This window comes from Melanotaenia boesemani, chromosome 5 (genome assembly GCF_017639745.1).
Source record: "Melanotaenia boesemani isolate fMelBoe1 chromosome 5, fMelBoe1.pri, whole genome shotgun sequence".
NCBI classification, from domain to species: Eukaryota; Metazoa; Chordata; class Actinopteri; order Atheriniformes; family Melanotaeniidae; genus Melanotaenia; species Melanotaenia boesemani.
Window position 1 is genome coordinate 34285351 of NC_055686.1, and position 19144 is coordinate 34304494.

The 19144-nt window shown below is 40.5% G+C and overlaps 1 protein-coding gene across 8 annotated transcripts in view; it reads left to right on the forward strand.

The window, feature by feature from the left end:
* Positions 1-1119: 1119 nt before the first annotated feature.
* sorcs2 (sortilin-related VPS10 domain containing receptor 2) overlaps positions 1120-19144 on the forward strand; it is a 388660-nt gene continuing 370635 nt past the window's right edge. For all 8 annotated transcript variants that reach the window (XM_041984826.1, XM_041984827.1, XM_041984830.1 and 5 more), the window contains exon 1: positions 1120-1583. In XM_041984826.1, coding sequence (XP_041840760.1) covers positions 1230-1583 — 354 coding nt within the window. In that variant the 5' untranslated portion in view covers positions 1120-1229. The remainder of the gene's footprint in view (positions 1584-19144) is intronic.

Sequence of the window (19144 nt, forward strand, 5' to 3'; positions counted from 1 at the left end):
TACTTATGGGGTGCATTCATACTGGGGCTGTTTGGTTAGATTGAAATGAACTCTGGGAGGTGTAACATTTCTTGGCATTACCTGCCCAACTGAACACTAGCCCCCATATCTTGGTGTGTGAATGCACCCTCAGAAACTCCAGGAACCACAAGTAAAGTAAGCCCTCAGTCTGAGAGGAAAGTGTGCTGGTGGGGAATTATCGCACACTGAAACTAGGGTGAGAGGTTTATGAATTTGTCATCAATATGATGACCAACAGATGTTTTTAACATGTATTTAGCTGAGAACCGCCTTCTCGATGGTTACCATACATGTGGAATATGAGCCCACACTGACACTGATCACCAATAGTGCACCAAGCTAGCAGTGTGTACGTGGCATAAACCAAGTAGTTTAAGAAAGTACTGCTACAGCAGCTGTGTACTTTGTCTGATGTTTGATCTGAGCTTGGACTGATGCATTGTTTACTAACTATCTGGAACTGAGTCCTTCTACACAACAAAAGAAAAGGAAAATGTACCCATTTGTATTAATTTTTTTTGGTATGAAATATGAATTTTGGGTAAAGTTTAAAAATTCTTTGTCTTTTTTTTTTTTTTTTTTTTTTTTTTTTTTTTTGGCTGGTTGCCTTTAACACACTTATAATGAATCCAGAAACTTTTATTCCCCCATAACTCTTTCATTGTACAGCACTTCTCATACAAGATGAATATTGTGCATGTCATTTTACAGAGAAACCGAAAATCAGTGGGAACAATAGCAGCAACACCTTATTAACCCCACTCCATGACCTCATCCATCTCCAAGCTTAAAACATTAATGATTGTCATAAATATAAAAATATCTTAATATGGTCGATGAGTGTGTTTTGCAAATAACGAGTAAACGATTTTTAAAAGTGAAAGAAAGAGGAGAAAGTTGGGAAGGGAAGAATTTAACGCGGCGACACTTGATGAAGACGCATTGAGTTATCGGAGATGCGTGACATGACGGTTCAGCTGCAGGACAGCAGATGGCACCGCTGCGCTGTCCTGCGGATCCCGCTTGGCACAGAGACGCGTCCACGTTGTTCACACTGTCTGCCTTCGCTTCAGTTCCCCTCTCTCCATCCCACCCTCTCTCTCTCTCGCTCCCTCTCTCGGCTTACAGTATACACCTATCTATCTTCCACGAGCATCAGCAGTATCTCCATCAGTCTCCGCGATACGGGCGCTACTACGGCGCAAAGCATGGCACCTCTGCGCCCCGAAGAACCGCTCTCCGCCGCTGCGCACCTTTGCATCTTTCTGTTGATCGCCTCGGTCTGGATGGCACTGCCGGGACCCGTGCGCTGTGACAGCGGGGCTTTAACTCGGCGCGCCGTGGAGGATCGTACGGTTAACATGGGCGGCGTAGAAAGCAGCTCCCCACTGGGCTTACAGACGGACGCGGACGAAGAAGAGATCGGTGCGGGGAGTTCACGCCGGCTAAGGAGAGCGCTGTCCTGGGATAAACAGATGTCCCTGCTCAGCAGCTCCTTCGTGCTTAAAGGGGATGCGACCCACAACCAGGCGATGGTCCACTGGACAGGAGAGAACAGCAGCGTAAGTAGCCTACCCCCCTCCTCCTCCTCATTTTCTCGTCCCGTCCCGTCACGATCCGCTGGCTCGCGCACCATCCTCACCATTTCTCTCTTTGTCACCCTCCACCATCAATCAGTCCAGCCTCTATGCACAAACACCAGAAACAAGTTATTGTTCTCGTGGATGGCGGCTGCAGAACGATGCTGGCTTTTACGCATCCAGGTTTTCCTACCTGGATGCGTACTGGATCTTAAAAGACTTTGTTGAAATAAACGTCACGTCAGCCCAAAACAGACAGACCACCCCACGCTTCATTGCAGTCACGTGGTGGCCCAGGGTCTTGTAACTGTTTGTTTACTCAGCACAGAATTCAACGTGACACCCGGGTTATTCACTTCCATTATATTTTAATTGCAGCAATATAAAGACTAATTTGTCTGGGGATGAGACACAGTAAATGTTCAGTGTGTGACCTCGATTCTACTTTAAATTCATTCGTGCAACTGCGTTCCGCAAGTTCAGCATGTCAAAGAGCGCACGGGGCCAGTCTGCAGACAATGAGCGCGCACAAAACAGCTCAGTTGGATCCAGACACACAGCCATGAATGAAATCCTAATATAGACTTTTTTTTAATCCGTGGCTTTTAGCAGCACTTTGTTTATTTGTGGTTTCAAACGCAGTTTTGATTAAATTAAACAGCCTTATCGTTGCCAGATTTCAGACAGATGTAGGTGACTACAGGAGTCCCACCAGAACTGAACAGTGATGTCAACAGAGACAGAAATAGCACGTTGTCTCCATCTTTGATACAAATGATCGTGTAGTTGTAAAAATGCCTATGTCTGAAAAGTAAATCAATTTATTTTTCTTTTCCTGGTGATCCAGTCAAACGAGAGTATCTAAATGTTAACAAGGGCCGTTATTGTGGATACTGACAGAAGCAGTCGTGTCTGGTGGGGACATCACTTTGCAGTCAGAGCTTTTTTTGTTTATGCCTTACTGACGGCCACCTCTCAGGACAAAACACAAAAGAAAACAAACAAGAACAGCAACAAAAATCATATCTCAAAAGGATGAACTAATGTGATGAAACACATAAACATTTTCTTGATTTTCAAGAGAACCTTGTTGGTAAATGATGCAACACTTTCATATAACATCTTATAGGGTTACTGAGAGCAGTGGGAGATCCTTTTAAACTGCTGCAGAACTTTATTAAAGCCAAAAAAACATCAGTGGTTTCAGAAAATTCAGACAAAAAGGATTCAGAAAATCAGCAGGAGAGTTGCAAACGTTATTTAATTGCAAATTAGTTAAATTCTTTTCTATTAACTGTCTTGTTTTGCTCAAGCTGAAATCAGATTTGAGTTTTATTCATTTTGCAAATGTTAACTTTTATAGAAGTGCCACTATCATGTATACATTATTCCACACAGCTGAAATCAAGCTTGAGCTTCAAAATGGATTCGTTTTATAACATTAAAGCCTGAAAAGCATGCCTTTATAATCTTTTTAAAGTTTTTTTTTCTTAAGCAAATAAATAGTCTGACTCAGTGCTTGCAAGGACACGACATGCTGTTAAATTTTAGCCCAGTTTCACCAGAAAAAAGACTTGACTGATGTGTAGTTGCTTTAAAAAGGTTGTAAATTCTGAGTATATCCTCAGCATGTTGTCTTGTCGAACAGTGTTTGTCTGACATGATCAAAACACTAACCTTTTAAGTCCTAATCGTAGCCATTTGTGGGTGAGAGTATAGTTGGTACAAGTGCAGTTAAATACATGCATGATGAGTCTAAAACTAAAAATTTCTTACATGAAAATGTTCAGCGTTACAAAAGCAGGCAGTACTCTCTTTACTCTTTGGAGCAAGTATCAGGACCTGATGAGGAGTGTCAATGTGCTGGTGAATCTTAAGGAGCAGAGTAAAGAAAACAGGGATGGTAGCTGTGAAAGTGCGACATTTTTCATGTGGATTTATGTAGTCATGTCCTGTCCTGAGGTCAGATTCTACTGGACAGATTCAGATATTGTCTGTTTATCTTTAGTAGGACAGTTAATCTCAGTTTACACATTTTTGTTAGTGCAGAGCTGATGGAGTACAATGACTATGTGAATGTGAGAATTTTTATCTGTGTGGCAGCACATAAATCTCTATATGTTGACCAGGTTTCTTTATAAGGTTGAAAGAAAGCTAAATTTACTGGTTGTAAGTGGATTGTTGCAGCATAGAAATTAAGGAAGACAGAAGAAATTGTGTTTGACCACTGAATTTAGCTAGCAAAGTTTTTAAAATGAGTAGAAACAGCATATCCACAGGGATTATGCTAGTGATCATATTCACATTGCTAACGAAACACTAACAATACCAATCTGCTACATTTTACATGACGGTATCTTGGACACAGTATACACTTAATAGATACACCTATCCATTAAAGGTCCCATATTATGCAAAATTCACTTTTTAATGGTTTTGGAACAGTCATACTGGTCCCCCCGCATGTGTAGGAGACCCGTAAGTGTGAAACTCTTTCAGGCGCTCTCTCTCCCCCCTGCTCCACCTCTAGGGAAGTAAGCGCTGAAATGAGCTTGTTTGAAAGCGTGTACGTTATGACGTCATAAGGGACAATAACCACTCCCCACAGAGCGATGGACCCGTCTACCGGCTCTCAAAGCCCGCCCTCTAAAAATCACCTAGCGCCCAGTGTTTTTCCCTCTTCGGCAACCCTCGTTAGCGGACATGGCTAAGCGACAGAAGCACTGTTCTGTTTGTGGCTGCATAAATGAACACGAAAACGTTTTTTTACTTCCATCCACTGAACCCACGAGGACTGAGTGGATTAATTTTATTTTTGGAGGAAATGTACCCGGAAAACTTCCAAAGGTTTTGCATGTCTGTGGCCAGCATTTCAAAGAGGACTGTTTCCACAACATGGGGGCATGGAAAGCAGGCTTCGCCAACCGTTTGAAGCTGAAGCCAGGTTCAATACCAACTGTCCGTGACACAGCTGGAGAGGTAAGAGCTGGCAGTTATTTTATCGTTTCGGCCTTATTAGTCTGATAGCTTGAAAATATATTAACCTGTCAATCACCTCATGACGGGCGATGCGATGGGCGGAGCCAACAGCTGAGCTGCTCCACCAGGGTTCCGCCCACCATAAACGGCACATTTCTGAAGCTGCTAAAAAGAGGGAGGTGAAGAGAAGCCGCTGCACTCAAACTGAGGGTCGATTTGTCCATACCATGGCGGAAATATTTCATTTAGATATTAATGAATGGTCTCAGATTGGGAATAAAGTGTATAATATGAGACCTTTAAGACACTGATATTTAAGAAAAGAAAAATGCCATAAAACATTGCACAATCGCTGGAGCATGTAGTTGTCATGCTAACAGAAAGCTAACAGGACATTAATAGAAAAACGCTACGACTTTGGCTACGATGTTCATGTGGTTTCTACACCAATGTAACACTGAAGCATTATTTGTCTCTAGAGCAAAGGTTGATACCAGACAGACCCCTACCATGCGTTTTGTTTTAAAAGAACTGTAGTTAAATCTGTACAAAGTGATAGCTAGCAACATTAGCTTGCTATCTGTCTAAAGCGTTTTTGGAATTGCAATTCTTTTATTTTTCTCTAACAAATGTGAGGTTTGTGGTTTGTCAGCCTACCTTAAATGGAAGTCACTAAGAGGGCACCGTACATTTTATTTGTGATGTTAAAACTGATTCTTAGATTCAGTTTGAGCTTATCTCCTCATTTAGAAATATTGCCCACACAAACAGCTGAAAGTCACTGTCAAGGACATGGCACCACAGCCCAGTAATAACCTGAGAAACTCAAACTCTTTGGCCTTTAAAATAAAGTGTTTGAGTAATAAAATGCTGACATTCTCCCCAGGACTCTGGGCTGGGCTGTCTGTGTTGAACTTCCTCCTCTCCATCTCCTCTTTTTCTTTAATCGAGGCAATGAGTCCGCAGGGATCCTCATGCTCAGCCACTGCCTGCTGTCGGAACTCCAAGGTTGACTTATCCTCAATTAACTTGGTGTGGATATGTACGCTGAAAGGTCGGCAGGACTGAGTTCATCCCAGCCTAATAAACACAGACAAATGGTACCATTCAATTTCCCATAGCTGACATTTAAGCGACATGCAGATTGATGGAAGGTAGAAATGAAGCTCTGCCTCCTTCCTCATTTCATTAGATCATTTTTTGACGCTTTGAGGTTCCAAATGTAGATCTGTGTTGAAAGGGTCAACTACTTAGAGGACATCCGCTGTCAAATCTATCATGCTAATGGCTAGTCAAATATACGATAGAGACCACCTGGATATGTCGGTTTTCTTAAAATATACGTCTTCCTGTGACTCTGGATAATCAATGCAGTTGATGTGTTTGGCCAACTTCCATCGTTTCATCTGCAAAGTGTTTCAACAAATTGAATTGCTCATGGAGTTTTAGAAGTGCTGTTATTCAAAATAGCTCGGTGTGTGCTCCGTCCATGATGCAGCTACAGTCACTTAACTTTGATCGTTCCACTGATGGATAAGGGTATTTTAGGCATCCTTCACAGGTTTATTTCAAGTGCAGATACTGTATGCATATGTGAGTGTAAGAAGCAGGGCATGGACAAAAATAAGCAGAAAAAAATGAGTTTGCATTCATCATCCTCATTATCTACATTTTAGCTTTAGAACAGCTGAAAGGAAACAACTCAGAGGGAAAGATGAGTGAAAGTCTGTATTACTAAGCTTATTATCCATTATGTAATGTGTATGCAATGCTACAAAGCAAGTGTGTGTGTAAGCTACATCTCATTAAGTAAATATCAAAGAGGCATAAAGGTGGCAGGCTTGTTTTATCACAGTTTCAGGTTGAGGGAATTTCATTATCTACACGGGCTTAGTCACTCCTCCATGTTAACAAATTACCCCTGGCGTTTTAAAAGTCATTGTGATTTGTTTCTTTTTAAGAGAGATTAACTATCATTAAAAATGGTCCATGTTTGAAATAAGTAATGCAAATGGCTATACATGTTCTTATTTAGCCTAGTTTTATTATATTTTTTCATTCCCTGTGAATTTCACAACTAATGCTAATATTTTCAGGTTAAATGGTAAATGGTCTGTACTCATATAATGGATGGCAGAAGCTGCCATGCAAGGCACTAACCACAACCCATCAGGAGCAAGTAGGGGTTCAGTGTCTTGCTCAGGGACACCTTGACATGAGCTCTCCGGGCCAGGATCAAACCGGCAACCCTTGGGTTACAGGATGACCACTCTACCCACTGAGCCATGCTGGTTAATGTTGCAACAGTATATTTACACCTTCAAAACCTGTGTTTAGATTTAGCTATGTCAGGGTACTTTAAGGCCAGCGACTGTGTTACACTTTCATAAAGTTGGGGAACTTTCCTGTTACCAGGAAAATGTCCAGGATGTTGCTTTTTCATATTTTCTGGAAACCTTCTGGGTAATGTCCACTTTTGTCCACATGCAAATGCATCTTTAGGGTACTGAAAATAAATTGTGAGGATTTAAGATGCAGTGTCAGATTGTTCGCCATCATTTGTGTAGCTTGCTATGACTCCTGTAATGCCTGAAACTCTCTGTGTAGAATTTCTAACAGGCACAAACAGGCACCAAAGCTGGATAATTTCTTATTGAAGGAGATAAGACTATCTGTAGAATCATTTCCAGATGGCAAAGTCACTCTGGGTGAATCTTCCTTACAACTTCTCTTGGTGGCTGAGGTTGTTTTGAAGCTGGAGTGAGTTAACGCTTTATCCTGCTTTCCCATGACGATGTGGTTGAAACACTTTTTGCCATAATCCTTTTGACTGTCTAAATCCTCTTTGCTGCGCTGCAGATTGTTTGAGACAATGTACTTCTAAAGAAAATATATATTAAATTGGCCAAAGTTGTTTAGGTAGTGCACCATGTTTGATTCTGTTGAAAGTCTCACAGACTCTCGTGGAACTACAGCATGTCAGACCCCAAACCAGAGGTTTTGGGTTGCAGCGTCAGATTGTGCCCCACCAACTGTGTGGTTACATGGTGATGACAAAGGGAGCCAAGAATATGCTTGTGCAAGTCTTGTAAACAGGATGTTTTACATGTTTGTATAAAAATATACAGTTAAATGTTTTGTCAGCCTTCTAAATAGCCAACATGGCCTCGGAAGTATGTTCACCACCTTTTGACAGCGTTTCAATTGTGTCTGTGCATTTTCATGTGGACAAAGATGTTTCTGTCTTTTGTACAATATCCACATTCATTAATTAGTTACCTTACTCTTAACTATTTTGTTTCTTTGTCTGTTAGACACATGCAGAACAAGCTTTTGATTCACAGTCTACTGTCAGATTTCTCAACTCATTAGTGACTTATTGGGAGGATTATGGGGCAGCATATGGCTTCAACACATGCAGTGCTACTGAAGAGATTTGAACTTGGTATAGAGGGAAGGGCGTGTGTGTGGGGGTGGCGGGGCATGCCCTTTCTTACAAATAATCACTATGTCAGGTGTCAGGCACACCATGCATTGACAGAGAGAAATTAACATGTTATCATGTGACAACAAGCTTTGTAACTTGAGGTACTGAATGATTAATATGTGATTTTGGGATAACATGATAAAAAAAAAAAAAATTGTTGTTGCACTTGGCTTCCACAGAATCAATACACAACCTGCACCAGTTGTTATCATCAGCACAGAAAATTTTATAAATGTTCTCCACACTAAGTCCCAAAAATACCAAACACTGTGAGTTTACATGTTAAAGAGTTTAGAGTAAAACATGTCTGCATTCAGTTTAATAGAGTTCTAGAAGATGTCCTGCCAAGGGGGGAGGCTGTGTGACATGACATCAGCTTTCTGAGTGAAGAGCCTTCACCACTGAAAGGACTCTCTTTGTGCTTGTCTCTCTCCTTTCTGGGTTGCTGACTAGCCCTGGGGATCCTTGAGCTGTACTTGTCTTCCATCTATTTCTATCTACTCTCTATAGTGATGAACAGCATCACTGTGTGTGTCCCTGATGTATGCATCTGGAAACAGCCCTCGGCATATAACGGCCGTTCTATATTTTGTGTGGATTGACTTTGTTTTTTCCCATTGATCTTTTTTTTTCTCACATATTAGTGAGCATGTGCATGTGTGTATTGCTGATAACTAGTGGCTGGTTCACCAGTAGTCTAAGTGATTAATGACCCCCCAGAAAGGGCGCTGACAGTCCTAAACTCTCAGCACACCCTCAACCTTCACTGGGGAATTGTGGGTCTTTTCTGCCACTTCATGGTTTAAGAGCCCTTCTGGGTGGAAAAAAACATAAAATGGGGGTGATCTCTGACTGAATGAATTATAAATCTTCATACATACTATAAGATCACATCTCTTTTTATTATGGTTGGCTGAAACACAGTTAAAGCTTGTGTGCTTTGATTTCCATGTTTGTCTTCGAGACCAACATGTGAGATGATGAAGGTCACACTGTAAGTGCTACGGTTTTTGTAAAGTTTTGTCCATATTACATCATACATATACATAAATAATCAGTAGCAGAGATGTGCTGAGAAGGAGCAGATGTGATAAAACTGTTGCCTCCTGGGACAGCTGACAGAGATGGACATAGATTTAACTGATGAAGTCTAAATCTGTGACGAAGCACGTGAAGATGCTGAAACAATAACTACTCTGCAAGGCTGTAATTATAATCTTCTTAAACTAAATGCTCAAGTACTGACACTGACAGGCCAACATCCTTACGGTACTCCTGTTTTCATGTTTGCCATCAAAGAAAAACCTGAAGTCAGGTTAGAGTGATGAAATGTTGCATCTAGCAGGGATAGGAAATGCAGTTCTGCTAACAGTGCTGCAACTGGTGGCTCTTTCAGTTTGTGTCATCAGTTGCTTCCAGAGGGCAGATCAGCACTAGTTTATAAAACTGACTGCTGAATTGCAAAGGTGTCTGCAAGGAAACCGGATGTTGATGGTTTCCTCCTAATTTATTAATTTTTTATGTTTCTTGAGCCCAGACAAAACCTTTGTTCTTTGTTGGTAACTCAGCTACATTTACACTGAAGGAAAAATTGTCTCAGCCCCAAATCCAGTCCTAATACACGTCTTATGTTTTAGGGGTATTTAAAGCAAAAAACAGAAATTGTAATTGTATTTGAATTGTAAGTGATGTCCACGAATCTGTGGGCAGCTCATTATACCACAGTCTCTTCAGTCTTGTGATAATGGTTTTTCTTGATGGAAGTGCAAACTCAGGCTCAATAAATTCCATCAAACTTCGAAAACCTTTGACGAAATGAATGGGAAGCGTGTCTTTGGCTTTCATCTTTTGAGTTGAAGCCTGGTATTTGCTCTTCATGTCAAACATCAAACTCATCTGGTGAAAAACTAGTTGTTGTTTTCTGATTTGTGATTGCTTTGCTCTCATATGACTTTAGTCATGATAGACAGATGTTATGCTAGCTGTATGTTTGGCTCTGCATGTTTCTTATATTTCTTCCCCACTGGCATTGGTACTCCCCAAGTGGTTTACTTGCACTTAAGCAGCGTCTCACACCAGTGGCATTAAGTACAGTTAAAGGCGGTTCTCTGTCCTCCACATCTGCCTCTTCTCTGGCACGCCATCATAGTTTCCACACCTCAGCTGTTGAGATATTTTCATCAAAAAATGACATGTTCTCCTTTCTTTACCCTTTTCTCTATACATGGCTTTCACATCAATGTTCTTAACACTTCTTTCATGTTACAGTTGATACCACTCATAACCCAAATCTTCTCCTCCTTCAAATCATCCCCACACAAGGCACACAGTTCCCCCAGATTGCATGCATCATCAAGCCAATCAGATCCAAGGATTATCAGCCTCCAGGATACATGTAATGTAAACATGGCATTGGTTGAATTTAAATAGAGTATTTAGAAGCAACCATAATGTTTTTTAATAAGGTGTGCTCCTTTCTTTGCATTCTAAATTGTGGCTGATGCAGGTGTGCACACATGAATAATCAGCTGTGCTCTGTAGCATGCACGTGCACGCTCGCCACTTTGGCTTAATGCAAAAGGCATTTGTTCATGCGTCACATACTGAACACACAGTTCATTTGGTCCCTGTTGTTCTGAGGAATGTTGGCCCATGTGAAAGGAGTTATTGCATTTTTTTTTTTTTGTTCATGTTCACCCGCTTTAAAAGATCCTCCAAAACCCAGACTGTGTATCATCAAATTTTACCTGCCTCTGTTTGACGTGACTCCTGCACTGGCTCCAAATTACTAAGTACAGCTGAGCATTTCCATCACAACACACCCAAACACAATGCATCAGGGTGTGTCTCTCCAACACTGTGGATCAGCTCTGTCATGGATGACTGATGCTTGCATTGTAAATGGTTTTGGAAGACTAACTACTGTCAAATTAGTCATTGCAGTAAAATACATATTTTGCAGGTTATGATAATACTTGACTATGCTACAATTACAAATGTGTCATCACCACAGTCAACTATAGACTAGCTATAAATAAGAACTAGAATTGGTTTGCTTCATCAGATGAGCCATCCAAGAGTTTAGATTAAGCCTTGCCACTTAGCAGATCCTACACCCAGCAGATCCTACACCCGGCAGAACCTACACACCCAGCAGATCCTACACCCAGCAGATCCTACACCCAGCAGATCCTACGCCCGGCAGAACCTACAAACCCAGCAGATCCTACACCCAGCAGATCCTACGCCCGGCAGAACCTACACACCCAGCAGATCCTACACCCAGCAGATCCTACGCCCGGCAGAACCTACACACCCAGCAGATCCTACACCCAGCAGATCCTACACCCAGCAGATCCTACGCCCGGCAGAACCTACACACCCAGCAGATTCTACGCCCGGTGGATCCTACACCCAGCAGATCCTACGCCCGGCAGAACCTACACACCCAGCAGATCCTATGCCCGGTGGATCCTACACCCAGCAGATCCTACGCCCGGCAGAACCTACACGCCCAGCAGATCCTACACCCAGCAGAACCTACACACCCAGCAGATTTAAATATATATTAACTGTACTCATCTCACAAGGTCATTTCAAGCTATTGACATGATTGAGTTTTGTTATTGAGTTATTTTCAAGTTATTTTTCCTGATGCAGTACTACAGGGATCATCACAGGTGGACCTGTCAACAGCCACGTCTGCACCACTGGTTTCAGCTCCTTGGCTAATAGTGGTGATGGCGGCTTTCTCTCCTTGTACTGTCCTTCATATGCAAGGTGCTTTAACATTAACATTCAAACAGAACAGAATATTCCAGCATTGTCTAAATGTAAACATAACACAGGAAGTAAAGCATATAACCAAAATTTATAGGGTAGGAGTCACAAAAGATTAAATTCCTGCTGAATATGATTTTCCCATGAGTCTTTGCAGAATTGGAATCCGTTGACTTTGTACTCATTTGAGTCAGTCATTCAGATTATCTATTGGAAAGAAACTAAATTATTTGAATAAGTATGACTGTTAAGCTGAAGTGATTTAACAAATGAACTTTGATGAACTCCTTTTTAATCACTTTTTTTATATAAATAGAAGAAACTCATGTAAGTTGGTTCTACAATTCTCTTGATTTCAATTGAATTGAATCAACATAAGTAGGTTGTTATAACCAACCAAAAGAATTAAGTGGGGGAATTTTTCAAAAAAGTGCTTTAAGTCAACTAAAGCCCAAAGTATGTACTACAATAAAGTTCTTGCAGATGCATCCCTTTTATCTTTGATTTTACATCTCCATCCTTTCTTCAACGTCTCATTTGTTCATGTTGACCAAACTAAATCAGATAAATGCACTACTAATGTCAGTGAAGAAGGATAGTTGGATTGATTTACATGCTTATTCTGGGCATAAGTTGCATATTTGGATGCTGTTAGTCTTGACTTTAAAGTATCTGTGTCCTGTCTGCTGGCAGAACTTATGCTGAGAATAGCAGCAATGACCTACCTTAAACCTCAAATGATTGAGCTCATCTGTCAATAAGATCTCCTTCCAAAGCCTTAGTATCAGCTCCAGTGAGTAGCGTTTGTCGTTTAGATGCCATGGCTGTCTTGCTAGCAAGACCATGGGTGCATAGAGCAGCTGATCCTATATGACTAAATATCTAATGGGGTCATGCTGGTTACCATGCAGCTAAAAAAACAAATAAACAAACTAACAAAAAAAACAAAAACATAACAGCAAGACATGTTAGTCTTACAGATTGTAAAACAGGAGAAATTGACTGTTCTTGAACTAGATCATTTTATTTTACTGCTGTTTTTTCCCCCAAACACATTGTCTTACTATAGCTTGGCAAGCTGGCAACTCTTAAAGGCTCTTAAGCTCTCAAATTACTTAAAATGTGTGTGAGTGTGTGTGTGTGTAATGGTTACTGGTTACAAAGCATTAGCCAAAACAAGTAGTTGGCAAGCTGCTGCTCACAAGAAAGCCATCTTCTGCTTGAGCATTCTAAACATTGTCCAAACTTTCATTCCTTTTGTCACGGTGCAAAAATAAACCCAGCATGCTTTCTTTGTTTTCCAGTTGTGCCTCTGTAAATAGATTTTTTTCCCTCGTCTTCTTCACTCCCGTTGTTTTGTACCCTCCTCGGCATCTTCTGTAGTTCAGCTGTCATGGTTGAGAGTTCCAGCTTGTGTTGCCCTGGCAACCCACACTGGAATCCTGTCTGGGTCTTCCAGTGGTTTGGTTCCTGTTCTGAATTCAGAATGGCCCCTCACCTCACATTTCTCAAATGTAGCCCAAGCCAGTTATTTTGAGACGGTCAGCTCATCCTCGGTTCATTGAGGATGATTTTCTGATCATTTCTTGATAGATAACATGTGTTACCATCATTTGATAAACATCTGTAATGATGAATTTCAGAAAGGTGCAGGATTTTATTAAATTAGCAAATTGTATGTCGTCATGCTGATGTTTCCTCTGATGCCAGAAAAAGGATCATGTTTACATGAGAGGTTTAATTCCCCTTTTATTCAGAACAAAGACTAAATCCTCTTTGTAATGACCTGGGAAACACCTTATTCTAAATGAAAATGACTAATCAGAATTAAACTTAAATCTGAAGTAAGTGGCTGGTTTATTCTGATTTTAAATTAAATTAATTCCAGTCATTCTGGGTATGCTCGTTCCCTTGTCCTGACGGTGCGGTGTCGAGCTGCTCCTTCAAAACTAGAATCAAAATCCAAGTGAAAATGGTTCTTGTTATGTGGTCTTCCATGTTGTAAATGAAATAAAAAGAAGCAGGAACTAGAGTTTGTTTACTTCCAGTAGATGTAAATATATCACGTGTGCCCCCTGTCCAGTCAGAACCCTTCCCACCCCCCAGATCTAAAGCAGAAATGAACATTTTTAAAAATGTTACACCTCAATCTGGAATTAATATTCTCACTTCAACGCAAAAGCGAATTCTTTAATTCCAAATTATTTCATTCTGAATAATTAATTCTGAATTAAAAAAAAAAACATGTAACTGTGACCATAGTGTGAATATATCCTCACATTACCATGAAATTAAATTTGCTTGTTTTTGCATGAGGTTACATCCGCCTCATTAGTTGTACTTAACATGACGCGGCAAACTGTGTGCAGCGAATGTGTATCATTAAATAATTTATGTGTGTGCTGTTGAAACTTGTGACTTGTAAACCTCTTGCTGAGTTCAGAAGGAACTAAGGTGAACTGTTCGTTAAAGGCTTGTAAATCATTTCATTAGGTTACTTCTCTGCTAGCTTCACCCATTCACTTGGTAAATTAAAGGTCATGGGGGGTAAAACCATTGCTGCTGTCTTGCGTTACCTGTTAAGATTTCAGTTGCTAAATAAACAAGAAGCTGACAACAACATCTGATCTGGTCTGATTTGAACTTAAGCTAATGTTTGTGCTTCATCCACCAGCATGTCCTAGTAATCTTTAGGATAAAAGTGACACAGCCTGGGCTCCTTTGAAGGATCTGGGACATGATGGAGTGAGACAGCTGGTAGCAATTTGTTTACACATCAAAGCTTGAATCTTTCCTGAATGGCATAAAAAGATCCAACCATCAAATACTGTAGGGTAAAATTTTCAAGGTAATTCTAATGCGTGAAGTTGCATCTAAACTTTGAAAGTACTCTGACGTCTCACATCTTCTTAGTACAGTTTTAGCCATCCCAGTTTGTTTGCTGGAAGTATGTGAAGTAAGGAGATGAAATACAAGCAATAGTAAACCATTTTTCTCCAAGTTAACTCTTCTCAACTGAGCACTTTTACCTCTTCTGAAGCGAAAACAGTAAAATTATTATTGTCATACAATTATTGTCATGAGCCAAATGAAAGTAACTTTTTCCTTATTACTTGTTCCCGTAGCAACCATAAACATGACTCATATTTTGCCCTACTGATAGCGCTTAAAGATGAGAAAATGAATACTTTTTATCCCATCAGTTATTTGGAGTATGAACATTAAATAAGAGGGAAAACTTCTTTTAAGTAGTTAATTTAGTCATTTTAATTATTTTTTAATAAGTAAATATAAGTTTTAGTAACTATGAAAACCATATCTTCAGTGTTCTGTGTTTTCAGAGGGAGGTATGAGACGTATGCCCCTGCCTGCATTCAGCTATTCGGAGCTGTAAGAAAGATGCCTCTTAAATTAAATGCATCACTGCAGGGTTTGTCCACTATTTCACCCTCACAGTGACTCATTTAGACTTTGAAATGTCTTTTAGTTCTAGATTCCCTTTCATTGATATCTTGAGAGATAAAGTCTTTCAAACCATTGTTTCTGTGGTCCAGAGATGGGTGAGTAGAGATCCTGAGACTTCCCTCTCCTCTTCTGGAGTACACTAGGTCATTAACAAACTAGCTGAGATATAAGCTCTCCAGTAAGTCCAGGGTCTACTCTGAAGCCTCTTTGTGGTACATGTCTGTAACACCACCCCTGCGAATCATGGACGATATTTTGACCAGATTCACCAAAACCATCTTAACTTGCTTCTTTTGCTGCAAAGGAGCAAAAATACCAATATGAACCCCTCCCCCCTCAGCCTGTCCTCGTGGGCTCGCTGAGACACCCTTTAGGGACTGGTATTTCAAGCAAAGATACCGTTTGAATTGCTGAAAATGATTAAACTATTCTTCAAATACCAGGTGTTTGGAGTTGGCTAACACCAGGTTGCCGGCTTTGTCATGTACACCTGCTGTTACTTTTCCACTTAGTCTCCAGAGTTCAATGCAGAGCACATTTACCAGGTTTCCAGTGGTATGCTGCTCTGGCATGGCTTTGGCCTGTGGAACAGCACTGTACATTTTCCAGTTGAGTATTTAATGATGTGATGGTTACATATGACGGTTGCAAGTTCTGTCCATGAATCTGTGGAGAGGAGCAGCTTAACTACACTCACTGAGTGCGCAGTTCGCTTACATGGAGTGGGAAGCTTGTATCTTGGAGATGGGGTCCGCTATATGAGCTTCACCTCTAAAATCAACTTCAAGCTAGCCACTGACTGCTTAATTGTTGCTGGACCTTCTGTTGGATGCTTCTTTCTGGAGGTGGCTCCACACAGAGCATTTGTCGGGTTGTCATCTTTGGCTCTGGTGTTTCTTATATTTTTTCCTGGCTGACAGGTTTGTAAATTGGCACAACCTTGTTGTGTTTGTAAGTCACTACTACCAGGTTCTTGTTATTTTATATAATAATTATATTATTATTGTTCCAAGAAGGGCAATTACACTTCAACCCATCCTAGTTACACTAGGAGCAGTGGGCTGCCAGGCCAGTCTGCACCTGGGGAGCAGTTGGGGGTTAAGAGCCTTGCTCAGGGGCCGAAGGTGGTTCACCTCAGTTGCCAACCAAGGGACTTGAACCCAGGTTCGCCATGCCCAAGCCCAACTCTGCAACCACTAAGCTACCAGTGCCCCTAACCGGTAAAATCACTTTTTTTTTTATTATTATTATTATTTTTTTTCTGGTTATATTTTATTAATCCCAGCTGGGAAGGTTGTTAAAACAAGGCCATCACATATTGAGACAATGATTACATTACATTTAGATTATATTTATGTTTTGCAAATTGATTATTTTGGACTGTATCTGTAGATCATGGTGAAGTTTAGGACGTAGATAGACTGATTGTCAAATTTACCAGACCATTATACATATATATGCATGTTTAAGTACACATGATTTAAATTCCACAATTAACAGCATATTAGTCATGAAGGGCAGTCATTTTTTAATGATCTCCTGCAGTTTCCAGTCTGGACACACTTAACAAATTATTTTGATTAACTCAGGGTGTCCAAACTTTTGACTGGCACTGTTTGACAGATACTTAGAAAGTACCCTTAAATCTTGTACTCGTTTAATTAATCAATTATAGAAAGACTTTGACATCTCAGTTGCAATACCTCCAGATAACAGGGTTAAGAAGTTTCTCAAATGCTGTGAAAGATCTACATTAATTAGTGTCAGCATGACGCAGCATTAATAAGTAGCATTTCTCAAATACATTAAGGTTAAAGGTCAAAGTATGTTCTGGTTATTTTTAAGGGACCATGTGTCTTTTAAAGAAACGGTAGTTCTCATATTTTATCTTGGAGCTGAATCCCAGACTTTTAACTGAGCCCTGTCTGAAGTTGAAAGGCATCTGTGCCACTCTGGATCAGGAATGATGTACTTGCACATTCCACCATTAACGTCCACACTACACACACCGGGTGACTGGAAGCAGTAAAACATAAATTACCATGTGTTGACAGACATGAACTCTGCCAGACAGTTATTACTTTTTATGGAAATTAAAGAAAAAAATAAAAGAAAAAGTGGGCTGAATGTGGGCTCATGTTGATGGCAATTAGTGCACTGGTTAACGGGAGGTGTGGCGTTGGTGGAGAGCATGTGTAGGAGGAAAGCGGAGAAAAGAGGAAAGAAAACAGCTTTACTTTGAGGTTTGGTACATCTAAACTCTACATATTCCTCAGTGGTTTTCAATAAACGTGCTGTCATGATCATCGGTTGTTTTACATGAAAAAGACGAGGCCAGGCGTTGTGATCTCCGGCTCCCCGACTGTTACTTCCATCTCGCTCGCTCCCGCCATCTCCCTGTACAGCTCTCGCCCTCGCTACATGCTTTACTTTTGCCTGATTGATGCGTGCCTGTGAGTGAGAGTAAAGATGCAAAGCAGCCACATATTCAGTTACTGTTTAGAGTGCAGCTTGTCACAGCGCCGGCATCAGCTGATTTCAGAATTCTGCAGCAGAAAAGGAAACAATGCAGAGGCTCCACAGTGGGATGCTAAAAATAAACTTTAATGCAGCTAACCTGACAATACTGTGCTGTTTTAATATGCACATCACGAAGGTGAATATGAGGTGTACCAACATGGCTGAGCATTTCCTTTTAAAGTCTTCTCAGGCTGAGATTCTGGAAAAAATGAAGAGCAGTTTAACAGAAACCAAACTGACTGTAGTGGAAAATATTAATCATAATTATTTTACAGGACAACCAATAAATTAAGCCAATCTGGATTTATTTAGTTGCCTGTGTCTGCTCATTTATATTCTGGATAAGGTTTATTCCATAACAGAAGGTCTGTCAAGGACAATCAGAATTGAGAAGGACTGTTTGGACCACCCTCAAATGTTAAACCATAAACAAAATCTCAGGAAAAGGATCATTAATGAATATTAGCTGAAATGGTCAGACCATCTTTGCTGTTTTGGCTTTTTTTCAGGGTTCAGGTTTCAGTTATCAGTGCAGACTGTGGTAGACAAATCTTTTAATGTCAGTTTTCATGGAGATTATCAGCATGATGCACTAACTTTGTTTCATTTGCTTGTTTCATGCTGATAATTTTATGATTTGCCAGATTTTGTGGGTCATGTCCAAAGTGTGATGAAGATCAGTGGCTGAGAATTACTATGTGCACAGATCCAGTGGAAGATTTCTTTTGAAACCTTTGTTAAAATGACAGGTTTTAACCTAGCTAATGTCGGTCGCGGGAGCCCAGAGAGGGCAGAATAACTGCACGTTTGTGCAAAACTGCGGAGAAAGTGTGCATGACTCCCTTCTGCTGGTGAGAGGGTTCAACACTTCAATAAGATGAGGTGAAGACGAGGTCGGCTCCATATTTAAATTAAACATCATGTGAAGTCACGTCTTCAAACCTCATCACAGACTAATTTTTCATAAATGACTGAAATGCTGAGACAAAAAAAACAAACAAAAAAAAAACAATAACAAAAAAAACATGGAGGACAGAAAACAGTCCAACTTTTGTAATGTCCTGATCAAGTGAATAAAGTGGGTTTTACTGAATGGATTTGCTCTAAATGTTCTTAAAGTTCAAATATCAGATAACATGTTAATGTTATACTGGATCAATTTTAAGCCGTAAAATGACTGAAATTCCCACAATGCCGTAGATTCGGCTTGTTCAGCTGCATCTCCGTCATGGACATGAAGATCTCAGCATCTTCACCTCCCCAGGAAAGTTTAAAAAACTGGATTTCTGTCTGATTTTCAGTGAAATGACAC